At 48.1% G+C, this 20,174-nt stretch overlaps 1 protein-coding gene across 4 annotated transcripts in view; it reads right to left on the bottom strand.

Moving 5' to 3' along the window:
- The window catches only part of SRGAP2 (SLIT-ROBO Rho GTPase activating protein 2), a 92,931-nt gene that overhangs the window by 58,009 nt on the left and 14,748 nt on the right, over nt 1-20,174 (bottom strand). For 3 of the 4 annotated variants that reach the window (XM_061454877.1, XM_061454876.1, XM_061454879.1), the window contains exon 3: nt 4,115-4,307. The exons of the other annotated variant lie outside the window; for it this stretch is intronic. In XM_061454877.1, the coding sequence (XP_061310861.1) occupies nt 4,115-4,307 (193 nt within the window). The remainder of the gene's footprint in view (nt 1-4,114; nt 4,308-20,174) is intronic. 4 annotated transcript variants of the gene reach the window in all.

A 20,174-nucleotide genomic window follows, 5' to 3' on the forward strand; every position in this document is an offset into this window, starting at 1 on the left:
ATAGCAGTTTATTTTCATGTTTCCTTGTTTCTTTTCCTTTTTTTTTTTTCCCTTGGAAAGAATCACTGAAGCTTTGCCATGGTTTTTACAGTCTTCACTCATTCTTTGAATAGGAAAATGCCTTTTGGACAAAATCAAATTAAGTAGAACTGAAGCCTGGTATTAAAGGTCCTGGGGCTTCACTGCAGTGGGGCAGAGCCTCCCTCTGAGGATGGATGTCAGAGCAGCTCTGTTGCCTACAGGGACCCCAAGAGCCACAGGCAAGAGGAACACCGGGATGGATGCTCTGATCTAACTGCAAACAAGAGATGCTCAGTGACTACCCCTTGTAGTCATACACACTTTGTAACCCTCAGGCTTGCTCAGCCTGGAGAAGAGAAGGCCCCTTACAACAGTGTTCCGATACCTAACGGTGGCCTACAAGAAACCTGGAAAAGGACTTTTGATGCAGACATATGGTGACAGGACAAGGGGGAATGGCTTTAACCTGCCAGAGGGGAGACTGAGATGAGATCTGAGGCAGATTCCATGGGATTCTATGGTACACCACACCTGTGACCAACAAGCTCTTTTAACAACTGGACGTGTAAGACTTGGGCTGTGGAACGTAATTTTCCCTGCAGTCCTTACATCTTGTGTAAGGATATTTACCACTGGGTACTGAAGCAGCCTTTCCCAATATATATGGATTTTATATGACTATTCTCTTTAATAGTCTTTTCTAACTGAAATAGCATTTTTTTAAGAGAATAGGCAAAATGAGGCATAACAGCCATGGCAGAGTAGTTAAAAGTAAGTAGAACCTGGGATACATCCAACTGCCATCAACTTAGATGTCACCTTGGCTAAATCAATCTGTTCCCCTTCTTCAAAGATGCAAAATGAGAACAACACACACCTACCTCTGTAAATCATGTTAAGATGCTCCAGTGAAGCTAGCTTCACACTCTGCAAGGGGCACACAGCCTCCAAGCCCATCACCAGCTATCCACTCTTTGCTGTCAAGCCCCAACCACCTACATTTCAACTCCAAACTGTAGCCACCCGATCACCTCTGCTGCAGCCACATCCAAGGAAAATCCACCCCATGCACGGCATCTGTTAGAAACCCAACACAAGCTGCACTTCACATTGCTCCCTCCTGTGAGGGTATGCTGGATGGAGGAGGAAGCCACACAACCCAATTTCCAGGGTCAGCCCGAAGCCTCCTGCCCTTGACAGTGTTCCTGAAATGAGCACATCAGGAGCAACTTAGCAATTACATCCTAGCTCCTGAGTATGAAAGCACATGCAAATTACAGGGTAGCTGCCTGACAGATCTCCTCCTTGACAGCATGTTATGGGAGCTAAAAACGGCAAGTGACATGGTAAGCACTCCCTGAATGATATGGTACCTTCCGACACAATCATCATCGCATGGGAAGAACATGCTATTACTGTGTATTTATAGGGGCACAGCCAGGCAATTACAGAGTAGCCACCCTTCCATGCACGTCTTGGAGTCATGTAATACCAGGCTGCTCAGGAGGAGAGGGATCATGGTTGGCTTTGATCAAATGCTCTTTCGGGGGCTTCCAAATGAGATTACAGCTGCAGCATCTACAGAGCAGGTACCAGCCAAGTCCCCCTTCACTCTTCAAGCAGTGTTGGGGATAGGTTAATTATAATTGGAACTGCTTCCTTACTGATCCCTGTGGTATTCTGACACATCCCTGAACGTTACAGCCAGCAAATGACTGCACAAGTCATAGATGGAGCTGCTCAGGTCAGCCAGCTTTACAGCCACTGCTGTAACACATCCTGCCCACACACCCAGCAGCCTCACTGTTAACAATCGCTTCTTCCCTTTATTCTAACTCTCGACCAGCTTCTACATTTGGGACTCAACCCCTGCAGGGGTAACACATTCCAAAACCAAGATGGTTTTCTCCCTCTCTGCTCCATTCTGGAGAGACCCCCCCCCTGCATCCTGCATCCAGCTCTGGGGCAACAGCACAAGAGGGACGTGGAGCTGTTGGAGTGAGGCCAGAGGAGGCCATGGAGATGCTGCGAGGGCTGGAGCAGCTCTGCTCTGGAGCCAGGCTGAGAGAGCTGGGCTGGGTCAGCCTGGAGAAGAGAAGGCTCCTGAAGGGGAGACCTCAAGCAGCTTTTAGATGTGGCTGCCCCATCCCTAATGGATTTCCAGATTCTTTCAGGCAATGTCCTGGACTTGACGTTTAATTCAGCAATTCAAGTGAAGATTTTATGTGCTGACAGAATCACCAGTCCAATCGAGGCTGCACTCAATAACTGGCATATTTGAGGTCAGTTTTGTGCAGGTACAACTTTATAAAAGCCCATCTAAAGTACAAACAGCTCAAAAACCAGGGGCAGGGGGCAGTGAGGAAGACGCATTAGAACAAACACCCTGCAGTAACACAACCAGCAGATTTAATTGCCATGAAGAATGACACCATGTAGGATTTACTGAACAATGGTAACAACTTCACATTGAAAATTCACTCCAAATCTCAAAATAGGAAGCAAGCTGTATCCAACATTCCCAACACTGAAAGCTGAACACAACAGCGTTTCTGATAGGATGCAATATAAAGGAAACCACCTCAATTTTCACCAGGAAGAAGGACAAAATCAACTGGAAAAGATCAATCATAATGCACAGGAATATGACAGCTCAAGGCACCATTTCTTTCGTGCCATCTTAAAGGCATGTGCAGAATATGTGCAGCTTAAAGCTGTAAGAACACTTCCACTGTAAAGGAAACAAAACACTTAAGACCATTACAGGTATACAGATGCATAGAACAACTCTTCTCCAATCTATCAGTGATGCTCAGTCATGTTTCCCCACAGTGCAGCACATTGTGTGTTTTCAATGAGAACTGAAGTAAATCACATCAAAGCTGCCCAGAAAGGAAACAGAATGGTGCCTATTGAATGGCTTTCACAAAGCAAGCGTCTAATGGGAGGGGAAAGCCGATACATCCCCACATCCCTGCAAGCACAGCAACAACAAAACAAAACACAGCCAATGACCCCAACAACACTAACAGTGACACTGCACTGTGGGTGGAGGCAGCCCCAGATGGATCCTCTCAGCCCAAACTGTCCAAGGCAGGAATGATTCAGATCCAAAGCTGCTTTTGCTCCATGTTTTCCCCAGCTGCTCCCCTGACAACAGAACCCAACCAGCTTGTGCACTGCCCGTGTGTCAGCTCCCGCAGCGCTGTGGCTCTCTGCTGGCCACCTACTCCTGGGGCTCATGGCACCGTGCCACACCTGTGCCACACCGTGCCACAGCCTGTGCCAGCCCCTTCTGCATCCCTCCTAGGAAAACCACCTTCCTCCAGGCAGGGCTCAGCAGTAAATCAGGCAGCTTTGAACCCATGAAACCATGACCATGCCATCCCAGCTCCAAGAGCTAAATGGGGAACAACCAAAGCAGTATGGTCAGACCTACCTGTAAACAATGGTTCAGGCAGGTGAGACAATTCATTGTCAATGAGGACATCTTCAAATTCTAATCGAGTCTCAACAGCTTGGTATCTCGGGATTCCCCCCACCATGGCACAGCTCTCTTCGGAAGTACTATTGACCTTACTTCTCTGCTGTTCTGAAGTGGTAGTAGCAGAGAATGCTACAAACTGAGATACAACACTTCAGTCCTACACTGAGTATGTGCAGGATACTGAAACCAGAGAGCTGCAACAGCAAACCCCAGCACAGAACAGATGGCAAAGAGTTACCCTTTAAATAGAACCGACCACAGCCACCGACACTGAAGGAAATCCTGGGTTTGCCCATCGAATCTGCCGTACAGCTTTGCCCACCTTCCCAAGAAAATGACTCCTTTTAGACATGCCAGTTTTTACCATCCCATTCCCTACTGACAACATGCGACCTACCAGGTATTACTGAAGTGTAGTTAGCAACCAGGCTGTGGAGGAAGATGAAATGAGTTCTGTGTTTAACACAAACTTGGGAAACACTTGATTCTGACATTCCCAAGTGCTGGTACCTACATTGACTCTATCAGCTCTCTGCTGGCATTCCTGTCCTTGCAGCCACATCTACAGGGGGAAAAAAGGGCAAAAACAAAAGGCAGATACTCTACTTGAATTGCTGGTCTTTGGTGCTCCTAGTTTTAGCCAGGAATCTCTCAGCCAACTTCTCCAAATTCCTTGAGTAATCCATCTCAATCTCTGCCTTCTTGCGGAAGAAATCCTGCAAGTCCTGCAGTAACTGGACCCGAAGCTCACACTGTTGGTCAAGGCATTTCAGCTGCTCTACCAACTGGGCACGGATCTCTGTAACAAATAAAAGCACTAGAGATTAAACAGAATCCCATTAGAGAAAACACCATCAAAATTCTCCAGTAAAATACAGTTAGAACCACGTTCCCTCATTCATATATAGCAGCAAAAAAGCTCCATTAGGATGAAATGTATCTGCAGACAGAAAGTGATTGCAATCGCATCTCGGATGCGCCAGCCACAGGAAAACCATCCAACATCCTGCAATCCCTGGCGCAGCCCTTGGAGCAGAGCTTTGCTGCTGGGGAGTGCATCAGTTACAAGTGTCAAGTGCATTTTTGGCATCAAGGAGAAGTGGTCACTGCCTAAAAATGTACTGAATCTCAGCTTGGAAAAAGGACTGAATGCTGCAATACCCCACGTCGGCTCAGGGAGCCACCTGGGGGAATTGCTATCCAATTCCTTTGCAGGCTACTCCTGATGCAGAGACAAGACATTGCACACACTGGGGCTGCCCCCAAGGCACCAGTTTGGGATTATTCAGTTAGTTCCTGAGTCGCCAACAGTGCAGCTCTCATTACAAACCAAAAGTCACCGAAAAAGATAAAGACACTCCTTCAGAGAGCCAATGTGATGGCACTTGCCTTGAGAGACTTATCTCCAGGAAGACTATAAAATACCTATGTCTAAAGGACCCATAAATGACACAGATACAGGTGGTAGCGTTCTATTATGCAGAATTATTACTGAAGTTATCTATCTATATGCACACAATAGTTCACAAACAGTTTTCAAACAGTTTACAAATAGAACAACTCCTCCCATTACACCTTTAAGCCAGGGTGCTCTCATCTTACCCAGTCTGAATTTCAGGGATGGGAGAGTGAAATGACTCTGCCCATGGTCAAACAGGACAAGAAAACATAGCAGGAGCTAATCTCAGAATGCAGAAATATCCAGTGGTGCAGCTACTGGAGGTTATTTGGCTTTTATACAGGCAATAAACTCAACATGAAAACAATAAAACGTGTATTTCCATCTCTGAGCACTCCAGCTTCAGAGATGCCTGCTATTGCTTGACTCTGACTGCTGCTCTTGCCAAAGGTTCTCAGAGGTGTGTTGCCCCAAGATGAATTCAGAATCAGCAATAAAGTAAGGAACACGCAGGTCTTGGGCAGGCACAGCTTTGTACCTCTGCATCCCAACCACAGGCACCCACAGCTTCCCCACCACAACTGAAGAAGGGTGAGTATCACTTCCCAAATGCAATTTGCTAATCCCTGCTGCTGTGCACATCATCTCCATCCGGCTCGATTCCCAGTTACAAAGCTACTAGCAGACTTGCAGAACCATGCATGAGTGCCCTGTTTAGTCAATGCAAACAAGACAACCCCATTCTACCTGTGCCTTTGTCATTAACACTTTCAGGAAGCACAGAAGGTGAGGCAGTGAGGCAGGAACAGCACCAAAAGGCACGGTCAGGGAGTGCTTCCTCCCCGCAATGAGCCAGCCTGCCCAGTCCTAACACTCACCTGCAGGTCTGGCATTCAAGAATCCCAGCCGGGTTTGTGCTGAAGGGACCTCAAAGCTCCTCCAGCTCCAACCCCTGCCATGGGCAGGGACCCCTTCCACTGGAGCAGCTTGCTCCAAGCCCCTGTGTCCAACCTGGCCTTGAGCACTGCCAGGGATGGGGCAGCCACAGCTCCTCTGGGCACCCTGTGCCAGCGCCTCAGCACCCATCAGCTGGATGAAACACAAAGTACCACTTCCCAACAAGATCAGCACAGCACGCGTGTAAACTGTAAAACTACAACAAAGCTCAAGCCCTTGGTTCTCAAGGTGGGATACTTCACATGCAGCTCGCTCGCTGAACAGCAACAAGTAGTAGTAACCTTTTCCTTCAGTAAGAAATGCAGTATCAGCATGCCTTCATTCTAACTACACTCAGTGTTTGTGGCAGGGAGCAGGGACAGATGATGGGGCTGCCCGCAGGGGAACAATGAGCTATTCAGCCCCTGCTTATCGAGCCTGTGGCGCGGGGCTGGAGAGGGCAACCTTGCTCATCTTTCAAACACACAGCACGCAGTCCTGTGCCACAAAATCCAATCAAGAATGCAGGAATTTCCTGAGGCTTACTGGAGGATGAAGTGTCTGCTTGTTTTCCCATTGCTTACACAAGCATAAGGTTTTTAAGTCGGGCTTACTCCGAGGACAGAGCACAGCCGAGCCGGAGCTGTGTGTGAGCTCTAACCCCCGGGTCACCGCATCACACGGGACCTTTTCATGTCTGCAGTCACAACAACCACTTTCATTTGGAATTCACTGCTTTTGCATCCTTCATTTCCCCAGGTTGTTAGGTTAACAGCCACTTGAAACACCAAAAAGCCTTCCCCCTCCTTTCCTGTTCAAATAGGATCCCACCCACTGTGATCATTCAAGACGAGGAACAAGCTCCTGAACACCCTGCTCCTGCTGCCAAGGCTTCAAGTGCCTGAAGGTGAATAAACACATTGAAATCAAGGTCAAGATGCCCATAGAAGAATTGGGATTAAACACCAGGTATTCTTATTCTCACACTAAGCCTTGCCCTGGATGGCAGAACCCTTTCTATTGTACTTTAAGCTCACGTGGCTGACAACTACATAATAAAACGTCCTCAGTAGGAACAGCAAAGTTTTCCATCCATTTCAAACAAACCACTTCTTCACTCCCATCACCAGATCCATCAAGGCACCTGGGGCACAGAGGGACACAGAGCTGTATAATGCCAGACAGGTGAATAGTTCTACTTTTCTCCCCTCTGCAATCACCTTCTCAGCATTCCCTGGAGCAGTCAGCAGGCTTGTCTGATGAATGAACCCAAACGGGATGAAGGAACTTCTGCCTCCTGTATTTTGGTGACATTTGTCATTCTCAGCATTTATAATGGATCATTTTCTTTTTCCTTGCTGAACTTAGAAGCATGCAGAGCATTGATAGGCATAATTATTATCATCCAGTTACTGTCCATGAATAAAATGCTGGTATTTAAGTAATGATGCCTTCAATACTTCCATGGAAGTGTCATCGCCAGTAGTACCTACCATAAGAAAGTTAAGAGACATACTACATTTGAAGCTACCACCATACCTGGTCATAAAAAACCTGGATGATGTTCATTAATTGACTGTTCCTGCTTGGAAAAGCCTAACAGTTTAAACGAGACCAATGACTAGGTGCAGATCCAAAACACTCCTAAGCTACAATCTTGGGAAGGATCCAGTAAATGAAACTAATAGTAGGTTATCCTTTATTTATTACCCTTAAGCAGATTACAAGAACTGTGGTGCAATTATGGGCCTCTACTGAACAGTGGCAGCTTCTCAAACTTCAAACAAGAGATGGGTTTCTGCAAAGCTCCTGGCAAGAATCTGTTCTATCAGAAACCCATCATGCCCGGAGGAGGTGGATACGCACTGACTGGAACAATACCTTGCTCTGCTACAGCATCCACAGTCAGCTTGGGACAAAGAATTTGCCAAATGATTACTTCAGGCTTAAGCATCCTATAAACTGAAGCTGGAAGTGTGGAAACTGAAGCTGGAAGTGTGGAAACCAACTCCTTCATTCTTCAGCAGGTCATGTACAGAGTGAATGGGATGAACTCAGATGCAGGAGACTACCTTGCCCGGTCATCTCACTCTGAGCAACATTCCTGTTCCAAGCAGGATCACCTCCCAGAAGACCCCAGGATCAGAATCCTCCCAAAGAGGGTTCCAACTCCTCCCACTGATAAGCTTGAACTGCTCTAACTGGATAATGACACGGTGAATCAGCCTGCGCCGCACAGAGCACCAGGAGAAGACCCAAGCAGCCTGAGCTGCGTTTCAGTATCTAGCTCCATCTCCATGTCTGCGCGCTGCAGCTCTCTCAAGACGTTCCCACCTCTCTCCCAAATGCCATGCTGTATAAAAAGATGACAAGCTTGGGAAAGGAGTGGGATGACAACAGAACAGAACCACCAACCCCCAGCTCCCGCCCAGATTAAACAGCGATCCTCCCACCCACACAAACCCGCTCCGACTGCTGGAGCCGAGCTCCCAAACCGGCCCTGCTTCTGCCTGGATGCAGTGGTCCCCGCCATGGCTGCTGCCAGGAGCCGTCCTTCTCGGTAAGGTCGGATGAGCTCAAGACAAGCAGGAAGCGTGTCAAAATCAAGGGAACCCGCTCAAGCCATGGCTGGGAAGGTGGAAACCAGCAGCTTCAAACCTCAGCACATCATCCTGACGTCTCGGGACCCCTGCCCCACACACGGGCTGCAATGACGCAGAAGGATTGGAAGATGCCAAGCAGTAAATTGTGTGCACAGCTCTAATACAACCTTATCTTTCAGGCTACTCAGCAGCGTATGAAAGACAAAGCGGAACAAATGAACAAAACCTCCACTTCATAGAGAAGACTGGAGCAGCAATTTTAATCATAGAATGGTTGAATGATCGTGGTTTAGATCTTGTGCCTCAAATCCCTGTCTCCTGAAAGCTGCCACATACTCAGATGCTGAGCACTGGAGACAACAGTGGTACAGGCTTCCCCTGCTTCCCTTTGCAAAACCTGTGGAAGGGCAGGTTAAGATTACAGTTTAGGTTGACATTAACACTCCATTCAGGCTCCAAAACTGGAAAACAGCCAACACTACAGCTCTGAGTAGAACTCAGAACCACTTCATAGCGAGTTCAGTTTCAGACAGTGTTTTGGATTACACATTTTGACATATTCTCTGCATATTGCTAGGAATTCTCCTATCGCCATACATAAGAAAGCCTGTGCTCCGAAAGTGAAAGACTTTGTAGCTGGATGAAACAGCCTCAATGTATTTTAGGTATAGGACTCCAAACAGGGCTCTGACAACAGCCCAACAACCCCGGCCGTGGCTGGGAGCTTTAGTGACTTTGGGAAGCCTTTAAGGAGTAAAAGCAAGGATTTCACTGCACAGACCACACTGCTCGCCGAAAGCTGCTGATCATCACAGCCATACAAATCTCCCTGCTAATCTGCAAACCAGGCTTTGAAGTGAAAATGGTGGAAGAGAAGGAAATAGAGTCTTTTGTTAAAGACCAGAGCCAGGAGGGAGATTCAGGTTCAGGTTCTTAATCCTGTCAGACAGCGCATGCCCTCAAAAAGGTACATTTTCCTTTAAAAACCAGGATATCCCTTACCCAACAGTAGCATTGGGGAATGCACGTGGACAAGGATCCCTTGTTACAAATATACAAACAGGACTGTAGGCATTAGGAGCTGCCATTCAAGTACAGCCTGCGCATGGATTGAGGCACAAGATGAATGTCTAAAGTTTTGCATCAGTGAAGTAAAAGCAGCAGCGAGACACATGCTGGAAAGCAAGATCAGGGCTGGTCTCCATCCCGGTGAGGAGCCGAGGACACTCAGCTTTGATTTTCATACCTACATCACAATATATTTGCATCACTGATGACTTGGGTGTACCAGCTTTTCCAGGCACAAGAGGAGTGCCTCTGGAAGCAGCGCGGCAGCCGATGCCTTCTGCTTCATTGCAGATACCCAACGCCTTCACTGCCCTATCTCCAACAACAGAGCATGGTAACTCCTCCTGCCCACAAGAGCCAAGTCCTCACCTTTGTAACTCACAGTGTGCATAAAGCCCCTGATAAAACCCCTGTGAGGGTGCTGAGGCGCTGGCACAGGGTGCCCAGAGAAGCTGTGGCTGCCCCATCCCTGGCAGTGCTCAAGGCCAGGTTGGACACAGGGGCTTGGAGCAAGCTGCTCCAGTGGAAGGGGTCCCTGCCCGTGGCAGGGGCTGGAGCTGGAGGAGCTTTAAGGTCCCTTCCAACCCAAACCAGGCTGGGATTCTATGATTCAGTCAGGAATAAAGCTAAGCACATGCCGGCCACATTGCCAAGCAAACTACTCCTGCTTTCTCATGAAACCAAGCCTGGCTATCACTAAAATCTCAGTTTCTGGATCCTTTTTGGGAGAGAGGACAGGAATGGGGATTTCCACTGGGTATTGCACAAGGCGCTTGCGCTCCATGGAAGTTGCTTAACTGCTCCTCTCCAACCACCCTTCATTTCCAACACACTACTGACACCCCTACTTACCATCTTAAATTAAAGCTGATCTTTAAGGGCCCTTCCAGCCACAGCCATTCGACAATTCCACGATTTCAAAAACCACGGAAAAGTTGTGCAGGGATGAAATACCAAGTCTGGGCAAGGCTCATGGGCAGCGCTCAATCCTGGCCTTCCCCATGCAGCATCAGAGTGTGTGCATTAATCAGAGTGACCCTGAAGTGTGGGAAATGCACAGGAACACCCTTCAGAAGCCACGTTAATTCATTCAGAAGCAAGGAGCTGCCTGGGTGTGGAGCGAGGGAGGGGATCCAGGAGCCAGGGCTCTTCGTTTCATCACAGGAGATTTGAATGAAGAATGCTGCACTGCAGTGCTCCACGGGGCACCAGGGAAGTGCCTCTGTAAAGGGAGAGGCTGGCACTTGCTCTCACCAGAAACTTCTGTTTATTCTAGGATGAAAATGCAGCAGGAAGAGACAGCAGAACAGGTCCATGACAATACAGAGAAGCAGGGACACGGCTGGGCTCCTGCACCAGCTCCTGGCCCTCTGCGGAACTGGGGCTGTGGACATCTCCGCAGGGTCCTCGGGCTGGATTCCCTTCCCAATGCCACCGTAAGCGTGCTGCACAGCAAGCAGTTGGGAAACCCATCCCTTAATGAAGGAAGCCAAAAGAAATGAAGAAAAGCATCTAGAACTCTACCCTGAAATCACCCTGAAGCAGATGTAGATCATCCTCATTGCATCATTCTGCAACATGCTAAGCCTTCTCTTACGCATCACATGAAACACACCAAAAACACCCAAATGGGTTAGAAAAGTGCACTGCAAAATGTAGAATTATCAGCTTTGCCTTTGGGTTTGGTTCAGATGCAACCAAAGACAAAGGGGGCTGGTTACGTCTGTCGACGAACCATCAGCCATTAGCTACTTGACACCAGAAAGTAAAAGAGACATTTGCTATTCTAACTTCTGCAGCCCCAGACTTACGAGTAGTTCAGTTAAGAATTATTCTGATCAGGAGGAAGACCTTTACATATGCCTTCATCCTAAACACTCGGGTTTCCCTAACTGCTGGGGATTAAATCAGAAGTGAAACAACTGCTCCTTTTGCCTTCCAAACTGTTTTCTCCAAGTGCCTCAGCTGCATTATGTCAACTAGCGTGAAGGGTTTCTTTAATGGTGGAGCAGTCCTAAACTGAATTGTTCATCAGAAACCTGTAATGTGAGCATTATTTCTGGCATTTGCCAGATGTTCTCACTGCCTCAATTCACTTCAGGAATCCCAAACTACACTCAGTGTACACTACACAGCACCGCACTACCACAGGCAGACGCGTGCACAGGCAGAAGCATCTGCAGGTGAGAAAGCAGCATCCAGACACACACAGACACATCAAATCCATTAAATCCTTCCTTCTGCTCATTGTTTCCTCAGGAAAACAGCCCAGGGATGAGCCAAATTCCCCAGCCCCAATTCACAGCCCCTTTGGAACTACTGCAAAGACTCAGTTCATTTGGCGTTATGATTTTCCATGTCTCCATCTGTCAAGGGTGCTCCAAAGGTTAATAAAGTTGGGAACTGCTGAAAGATGCTGGGATGCAAGAAGCCAGCAGCGGTATTAGTATGAATTCTTACTTCTTCCCAATCAGAGCTGATAGTTTCACTCTCAGACACAAGTATTTCATGCCAAATAACATCAAGTGCATTTCTCAAATCAATGAAATTGCTACAACAGAAGTGGCAATTTAGGACTTACAGGTTTTAATCTCTTCAATGAAAAGGAAAACCCTTCGGTGAATTATGTCATCTATTTAGAGACACAACCAGAATGATTAATGCTGGTGTCTGATTTAATTTCACCTCAGGATTTCTCCTCCTCCCTCTCCTCTTTGGTAACTAACACATTAATGTGCATAAATGATCAAGAAATAAATGAAGAGGCACAGAAAGGGACATGGAAACAGTTCTCCAGCACAGTAAACTCAACTGCAGACCCCCTTCCAGTAGACTGCCTAACTCCACTGCTGTCTCAGGCAGCCAGGGAAAGACAGAGAAATGTGGGATTGGATTTCCAGTGCATCAAGGCTTTTCACCTTTGCTTTAAGCCAACATTCTGCAGAGCCAACACCCATTTACCTGGAAGGTTTCTTACAGATCCAACAAAGGGGATGGGAAGAGGCTTCAATTTAAAGTCACTTTAACAGTGAAAGGTAACTCTGGATTAGCACCACTGCCCCAGAGGGATCCTGAAGCGAATCCCTGGTGTCACCAGCACATTCCCCTCCTGGTCCTTGGTCTCATTCAGACAAACCCCACCTGGGAGCTGCCGCAATCCAAAGGCGCCCATCAGCCCCCAAGCCCTCCTGCCTCCTCACACAGCTCCCAGCTCCTGCATCCCGGATGCTCCGAGGCTGGATGTGCTCCTGGACAACACCTCACAGACCCACCTGGTCGGTCCCGAATGACCCAGCGAGCGCCCGAGCTGCCTGCAGGCCAGCAGCCCGCAGACTTGTACAAGTGCACCATGAAGGATGGCTGCAGCCCTGCTCCTCAGTCCTGCTCCTCTTCCCCCTGGAACGCCAGGCAAGGCCCTCAGTCCATCGAGAAGGAAGACAACTGTCCCAGGAAGGCAAGGGGCTGAGTCAAATATATCTCAGCAGCCCGATGCCGTCGTCACAGCCTCCCTGTCAGTCCCACAGCCACTGCCCTGCGTGTTTCTGGGAGCTCTGGGAGCTATTCATTAAGCAGAGACATTCCAGGAGTGGTGAATAAGCAGCATCACTGCAGACATTTCATAGATGACTTCAATGAGATCAAAAAGGTCCGAGCTATTTGCCTGGGGTACCCGTGGACACAGATGACAGAGCCGGTTTCCACCAGAGCAGCCTCTTATTTTCCCCACTGTCATAACTAAGACTGCCATTAAAGCCAGACCATTCCATGCAATCAAAGTAATGCCTCCTTAGAGTGGCATGAGAGCTCCTGAGAAATCAGGCTTATCTGTTTAGACACGAAATCAAATTGGAGCATTGTCATTCACATAGAGTGCACCTCAGGAACGGCAGGTACAAGCCTCATTTAAAACCATACACACAAAAAATAGGTAGAAAATCTCTTTCCAAAGTCTCTGGTGATCTCTGGCTCAGTTTTTGTTGACATTCATAAGTAGTTTACTCCAGGAATACTCACTGAAAGCAAAGGTATCTTAAGCAGGCTTTTCCTATAAAATCCTAGGAAGCAGAAGGCATTCCTTTAGAGTTATAAATATTCAGCTTTCTAAGTGGAGGGCTGCTGTCTTGAAAGGAGCTTGCATTTTACTCTATAGCACCTCTTGTAAAGAGGGAAATGAGTCTTTGACAGAGCCTGCAGAGCTCGAATTATGTGAATCATCGGTTTTCTATCAGTTCATTGTCAGCTACAGCAACACCCATTAATCAGCACGGCTTAGGACGGAGCAGGAACAAGGAGATGCTCATTTGTCATGTGCCTTTGTCACAGAACTGACACTGAAACTGGGGTCCTCCTTTTTACACACACCTGCACACACACTGGATCACCTAGAAACCATTTCTGTTGCTCCAGCTCTCACAATGCATCACTCCCAGTTCTTACACTGGAAGGTATCTAAGGTTCTAGCCAGGTTTGGCACAGTGGCAACTTCTGCAATGGAAACCAAATTCAAACCCTGATCTGAAAATGTTTCCTCTATGCTCCCCTTCGTCAATCTCCAATGGGAAAAACACCCATTTCCCAAAAAAGGCTTTTTCCAAGGAAGCAACGATGCAACCCAGTGCACAGACTGCAGGCATTCTTTACAATTATCACACAGAAACAGGACTAAGAGTTAAAAGAAAAAAACAAGCCTTTTAGATACATATATAGAGATATAAATATACACACGCACAACTTTAAGCGAGCTGAAGCCAGAGTCTGAGACGCAAACTCAGGGACTAATCAGGATTCCCAGTACCAATTAGATAACAGAATCAAAGCATTCCCTGAATTGAAGCATCCTGTACCGCAGACATCAAGTACATGCTCACTAAAGAGCAGAGCATTTCCAGTGTCATTTCCTTCCACTTCTGAGAAGTCAAAAGGAGCCCTTTCTATCAAAGAGCAGGAAGCAGGGACAGAGGGAAGGAAACCATCCTGCTCTAAAGGAGCACTGGAAAGCCTGGGCAAAGCCAGAGAGAAGACACTTGTGAGAAATGCCTGAATCAAGTGTGCAGAAGTTCAAGCTTTGCAGGATTTGAGTTGACCAAGGATGAGGACGGGGAGTCAGGGAGGCTTCGGCATCCTTCCAACCCCAACCACTCTATGGTCCTCGACGCACATAAGAGCCTGCAACCAGGAGCTTGACCCTACAGATCATGTCAGGTGGATTTTAGCTTCTGCTGCTGATACCCAGAGAACTGGAAGAGCCTAAGAATGGCTGCCAGACCCAGAGACCTGCCTCCAAACCCCAGCTGGGGCAGGGAGATGGGCACAATCTGCAAAGAACAGTCATGGATTCCCAGCCTGGCTTGGGTTGAAGGGACCTTAAAGGTCATCCAGCTCCAACCCCTGCCATGGGCAGGGAGCCCTTCCACTGGAGCAGCTTGCTCCAAGCCCCTGTGTCCAACCTGGCCTTGAGCACTGCCAGGGATGGGGCAGCCACAGCTTCTCTGGGCACCCTGTGCCAGCGCCTCAGCACCCTCACAGGGAAGAGCTTCTGCCTGACATCCGACCTGAACATCCCTGTTTAACAGCATAGGCTGTGTTTGGAGCCCTAAAGCAACACGGAGTTCAGAAAACTCTTCTGTTTCCATGCAGCCTGCACGAGCCATGCCGTGTCCCCCCCACCCAGCTCAAGCTCTCCCCAGACCCTGAGCATCAACTCACTGCATTTCTCATTTGCTTCATGCAACTCCCTGAAACAGAAACTGTTCAGTCCTTAGAAAACACCACCCGAAATAAACCACTTAAATGAGGATTTATTGAAGCCGTTTGGACAGGAGGAAACCAAAGCACACGGAACCCATTCACTGGTGCCACTCTGGTACTGGGTGGGACCTCTTTTCCCTCCCTATTTGAAGCTGCTGCCTTAGGCCAAAAGGAGCCCCCGCGCCAGCCCCGTGCGGCACCAGCCAAAGGCAACACGGAAGCAGGAGCTGAGCTCTGGCTCCTCCGCCAGCCTTCCAACCAGGAATGTTTGTGTTGGTTCATTGACCAGGGCCTTAAAACAACACACCCACAGCAACCAACCGACCAACCAGCCCAGCAGAGAAATTGTAGACATAGCAAAGGGGCTTCCGAGTGCCAACTCTGTCATGGGCCGCTCATTCTCAGTTTCAGTGTGAAGCGAGGGTCAGGTCTCTCCATCCTCCTGCTGAAAAAAACACTTTGAATGAGAGAAAGGAAATGGCCTTTCCATGCCAGTGCAGGCAGAGATGTAAGAGCGCAGGAATATCCTAGGGGCTTATTTAAAATGCTAAAGATGGTGGAGTATTTGGTCTGGTTTGGGTGGCTTTGCTCTGCTTTTTTTAAGATATATATATAACAAAGCCTATGTGAGGAAACAAAAGCCTGTCTCAGGAAGGGCTGTGACTAACACTGCTTAAGCTGCAGCAAGAAAATCAACAGCACAGTAAAATCTCTATTGATAAAGTTATACATGTAACTTTCAACACAACTTAGATAGGATTTAAATGCTGACAAGACCTCAGATAACTTACAAAATCCAGCTATTGACACCCCTGAACTATGAATTACTGATACATTCCATGTTCTTTTGTTGTCCATGACATGCACAAATCATTAATACCTTGAAGCTGTGACTGACACTTTAAGTTCTGGTAGTGATTGACCACTATTGGCATTCCAGGCCAGACAGGTTTGTTACCACCCTTTACAATCCAACACTTCCACAAGCACATCAGGACAACTTCCAGTGGGAAATGAGGGGTGAAAGCTTCAGATGCCCTGCTCCTGTTTTCAAGAGGGTGAATGGCAATTTCCCATCAACATGAGAGATCTGTTCCTCTCCTGCTATAAAGCCATCAACTACCTGTACAGAAGCAGTAACCCTATCAAAGCGAGACACTGCACCTTACAGCCTGACTCACCCCGAGCCCATCTGCACAAAGCATTCAGACAAGAGCTTTAAAACCCCAACATCTTGAAGCGAAGAGCCAGACAGGATTACAGAGAATGAGCTGTTGAACGTGTTGGAGGCAGCCAGAAAATCTTTGAAAGCAGACAGAGAGCAGGAAATTGGAATCCTTTTGGGATCAGCTTATGACTTCTCTTTCTCTATTTCAGTGTTTTCAGACATCAAACCCCAGAGCAGGTGATGCACTGGGGGTTACAGGGAGCCCACAGTCCAAGAAGCACCGACAGATCAGGTCACTGTTTGCCATGAGAACCGGCGCGTCTCCTGCCCAAGTCACCGCCATGTAGAAGCATTTCTATCCTTGAGAGCTCCTACCCTTGATCTGCTAAAGCAGATGCACTGCTCCAGACAAACTGCTGAACAGAGTTCACATTTGCCTTTCCCATTAAGGAGTCCACATGTCACTTGCCAAAGGCCATACAGATAAAGTCAGCTGAACTTCCCGCTGCTCCCCCTGACAGCTTCATTTACTGTCTCAGATCTGGAGCAAGCCGGACAACTTCACATCTGCTTCCACATTTCATTTTTATGACACTCCAACATCTGCAGAGGATGCTGCGACTAAAAAGAAGTAAAATGCTTTAAAAACCTTGGATGCAATTAGCTTATTTTCCTGAAGCCAAGGGATCACATAGCAAGTGAGGATGCTCTTCAGCGAGAGCAAGGGGTCAGTCCTGAATTACACACACTAGTGCAATTCCAGCAAATAAAGCTTGTGAAAAGCAAAGTAGATGCTCTGCCTTAAGTATTTCATTGTTTTAAGAAGCTCAGGTTCCTTTGATACTAAGAAATGCAGCATCATTACATCATTGCAAAGAACCAAGAACACAAATGTAAAGTGCTGCATGTACCAACACAACAGCCCTTTCAGTGCAGGACAAATCCTTTCCCCTGTCCATACTGAGACTCTCCTTCCTAACCCTGCCTTCACCCTCGTTCCTCCTTTGTGTCTGCAGACAGGGCAGACACAAAAACCCTGTAAGAAAACCCCCTGCACTGAACAGGTCTGTGTGCAGCACAGCTGCTGACGTTCTATTTGGCTCCCCCATAGCACGGCTGGAAGTCTACTCTGAGCTGGACAGGGAATACCATCACACTAATGAGACAAGCATAAGGCATCAGTCGGTGCAGCATTCCGACTTACAAGTAACCTCCACTGCAAGCCAGAAGTGCAAACCCTCCCCAAGAACAGGATGTCCAGCTTTTAATCTCCTTCTAAAGCACAGCTAAGAAGCCACTGCATGGGAAGGAAGTCAAGCCAATCAAACTGAAGACAGCCTGAGACGTTGTGGCTTTCCACCTCAGCCCAACCTGAAGAACTTCATTTTTTAGCCACTGTGACACTCAGAGGCACCCCTCTGCATCCTCGTAGGTGATGCCCAGAAGGATGCCACTGAAACAAACAGCTCCATTTGGAGCTTGTACCAGCAGTGCAGATTGCCTTCCTCAAACTGAAGAGCCTGCAGAGGAAGAAGTCAATGTGGCTGGCGACAGCAGCCGCTTCCCCTGTGGCTGGACCCACTGGAAGCAGCACACATGAAGCAGAAAATGAAGCGGTGAGAGCAGCTACTTCTCCCCCTGTACTCTGCAGAGAGGGTTTTAGATGACCCCCCTGCAAGAGGAGAGCCTCAAGGCAAAGTGTTAGTGAAAGTCTGCCTGATGAGCACATTCTCCCACTGACCACACACTTCACTCTAAGTGCTGCCCCTTGCTGCAGCACCCACAGCTATCGAAAGCTTCAGCTCAAGATTAGCCTGTACTTTCCTTGATTTCACAAGAGACTGCGAACGAACACAAAATTCTTTCCTCAAGAGGTTTCGGTTCCCTCTTTCTAAACACTGCATCAAGGCCTTATGACAAGACAGTTCCTTCTCTGACACCTTCAGATCGCCAAAAGCAGACACTTGCCCGTTACTCCTCGCTGCTCAACTTAGTGTTTCTGAAAGACAAAGATCAGCTATCATCAACCCGACAAAACTGAGGCCAGACGTGGATGCGGGGCTGATGGAAAACCAGGGCAAGACTTCCCTCTGGAAACAAGTCAGATAAAGAGCTCTAAAAGTTATATTCAAATCAAAAAAGTATCTTCAGTGCTGTGGGACAGTGTCTGGAGGGCTTGCACCAGGAGAGCTTCAACTCTGTAGCATCACACATGAAAAATGCCTTTATTTCACTGTGAAACTGGCAAATTTGTCTTCTAGGGCTTCCTCCTAATGCCCGAATCATAGTGGATTTATGGAGCTGCTGCTCTTCTCCTCTAAAGCTTGAGGAGATAAAGGGGAAAAGGCACCAGGAAACCAAACTTGAAAAGGGCACTTCAATACAGCACATAGGGAAAAATCGGATACAGTTGTGGGTCCAGGGCTTCAAAGGTTTTGTTCTGCAATAGAAATATATAAGGCTTTGTTACTCCTAAACAGTGATGGATTGGGGCAGCAAAATGCCGAGAAACCCTGTTCATTCCTGACAACAGCCAGGGTTGAGCTGAGCTCCACTCAGCTACAGCAGCTTCCCCCAGGACTCCCAGGTTTCAGTGTATTCCATACACAGATCATCACCTTTCTCCTGCAAGCCTGAACCTCCTTTTGCAAACAGAATCATTACAAAAAGCCATGGAGACAGGCAGCTTTTCAACTTCCACTTGACTCATCTGTGCAAAACCTGGCACCTTCAAGCACTCAATGGGGAGAACGCGTAGAGCCTGTTAGAGTCTTAAACCTACACAAAGCAGAACGTGCAACTCTGCTTTTAAGCAGTCACTTTGCAGCCATTTCCCTTCACAACCTCCACCATCCCCAGCAAAGAAAAACAGCAAGAGGTCTCCAGTGAGGAGCATAGGAGAAGGAGATCCTGAAAGACCTCTGGCTCTCCGAATTCAAAACATCACCCGCACACAATGGCCCAGGCGTGAGGCAGCGACTATGGCTTTTCATTCCGGCTATTGTCATCTAAGAATAGCCCTGAGAGCCCCCACAGCCCAGCGCTGGCCGCATTGTGTGCTCTCACCTTCCACCTCCCCATCCCAGAGCTATTTAAAGTCTAAGCCAAGCCAGTTTCTCTTTGAATGTCAGCTCTGTCTGGGAAGTCGGAGCTAGCGCAGCCTTTGGAGATCGCTGGGTTCTAAAACCATTGCTCACCCACTGAGCAGTGCAGAGTGGATCTTGTGTTTAGAACAGCACTAGAGGAAATAACACAAGGAGGATGTCCCAATGTATGAAGGACAAGGAGCTGCTGGAGCAAGTCCAGAGGAGGCCATAGAAATGCTCTGAGAGCTGGAGCAGCTCTGCTCTGGAGCCAGGTGAGCCTGGAGAAGAGAAGGCTCCTGAAGGGGAGACCTCAAAGCAGCTCCAGTGCCTGAAGGGGCTGCAGGGAACCTGGAGAGGGGCTTGGGACAAGGGATGTAGGGACAGGCCAAGGGGAATGGCTTTAACCTGCCCGAGGGGAGACTGAGATGAGCTCTGGGGCAGAAGCTCTTCCCTGTGAGGGTGCTGAGGCGCTGGCACAGGGTGCCCAGAGAAGCTGTGGCTGCCCCATCCCTGGCAGTGCTCAAGGCCAGGTTGGACACAGGGGCTTTGACTCTCGTGAAAACCCCAGGCAGAATTTCTTCTATCTGCAGGCACACAGAGCCAAAAGCTCCTCCCAGCTCCAGTCCGGGTCCAGAGGAGCAGTGATTCATCCTCCCAC

Source organism: Pezoporus flaviventris, unplaced genomic scaffold (genome assembly GCF_033815535.1).
Source record: "Pezoporus flaviventris isolate CSIRO_AGI_PZ_B2104156 unplaced genomic scaffold, CSIRO_AGI_Pfla_v1 ptg000017l, whole genome shotgun sequence".
NCBI classification, from domain to species: Eukaryota; Metazoa; Chordata; class Aves; order Psittaciformes; family Psittacidae; genus Pezoporus; species Pezoporus flaviventris.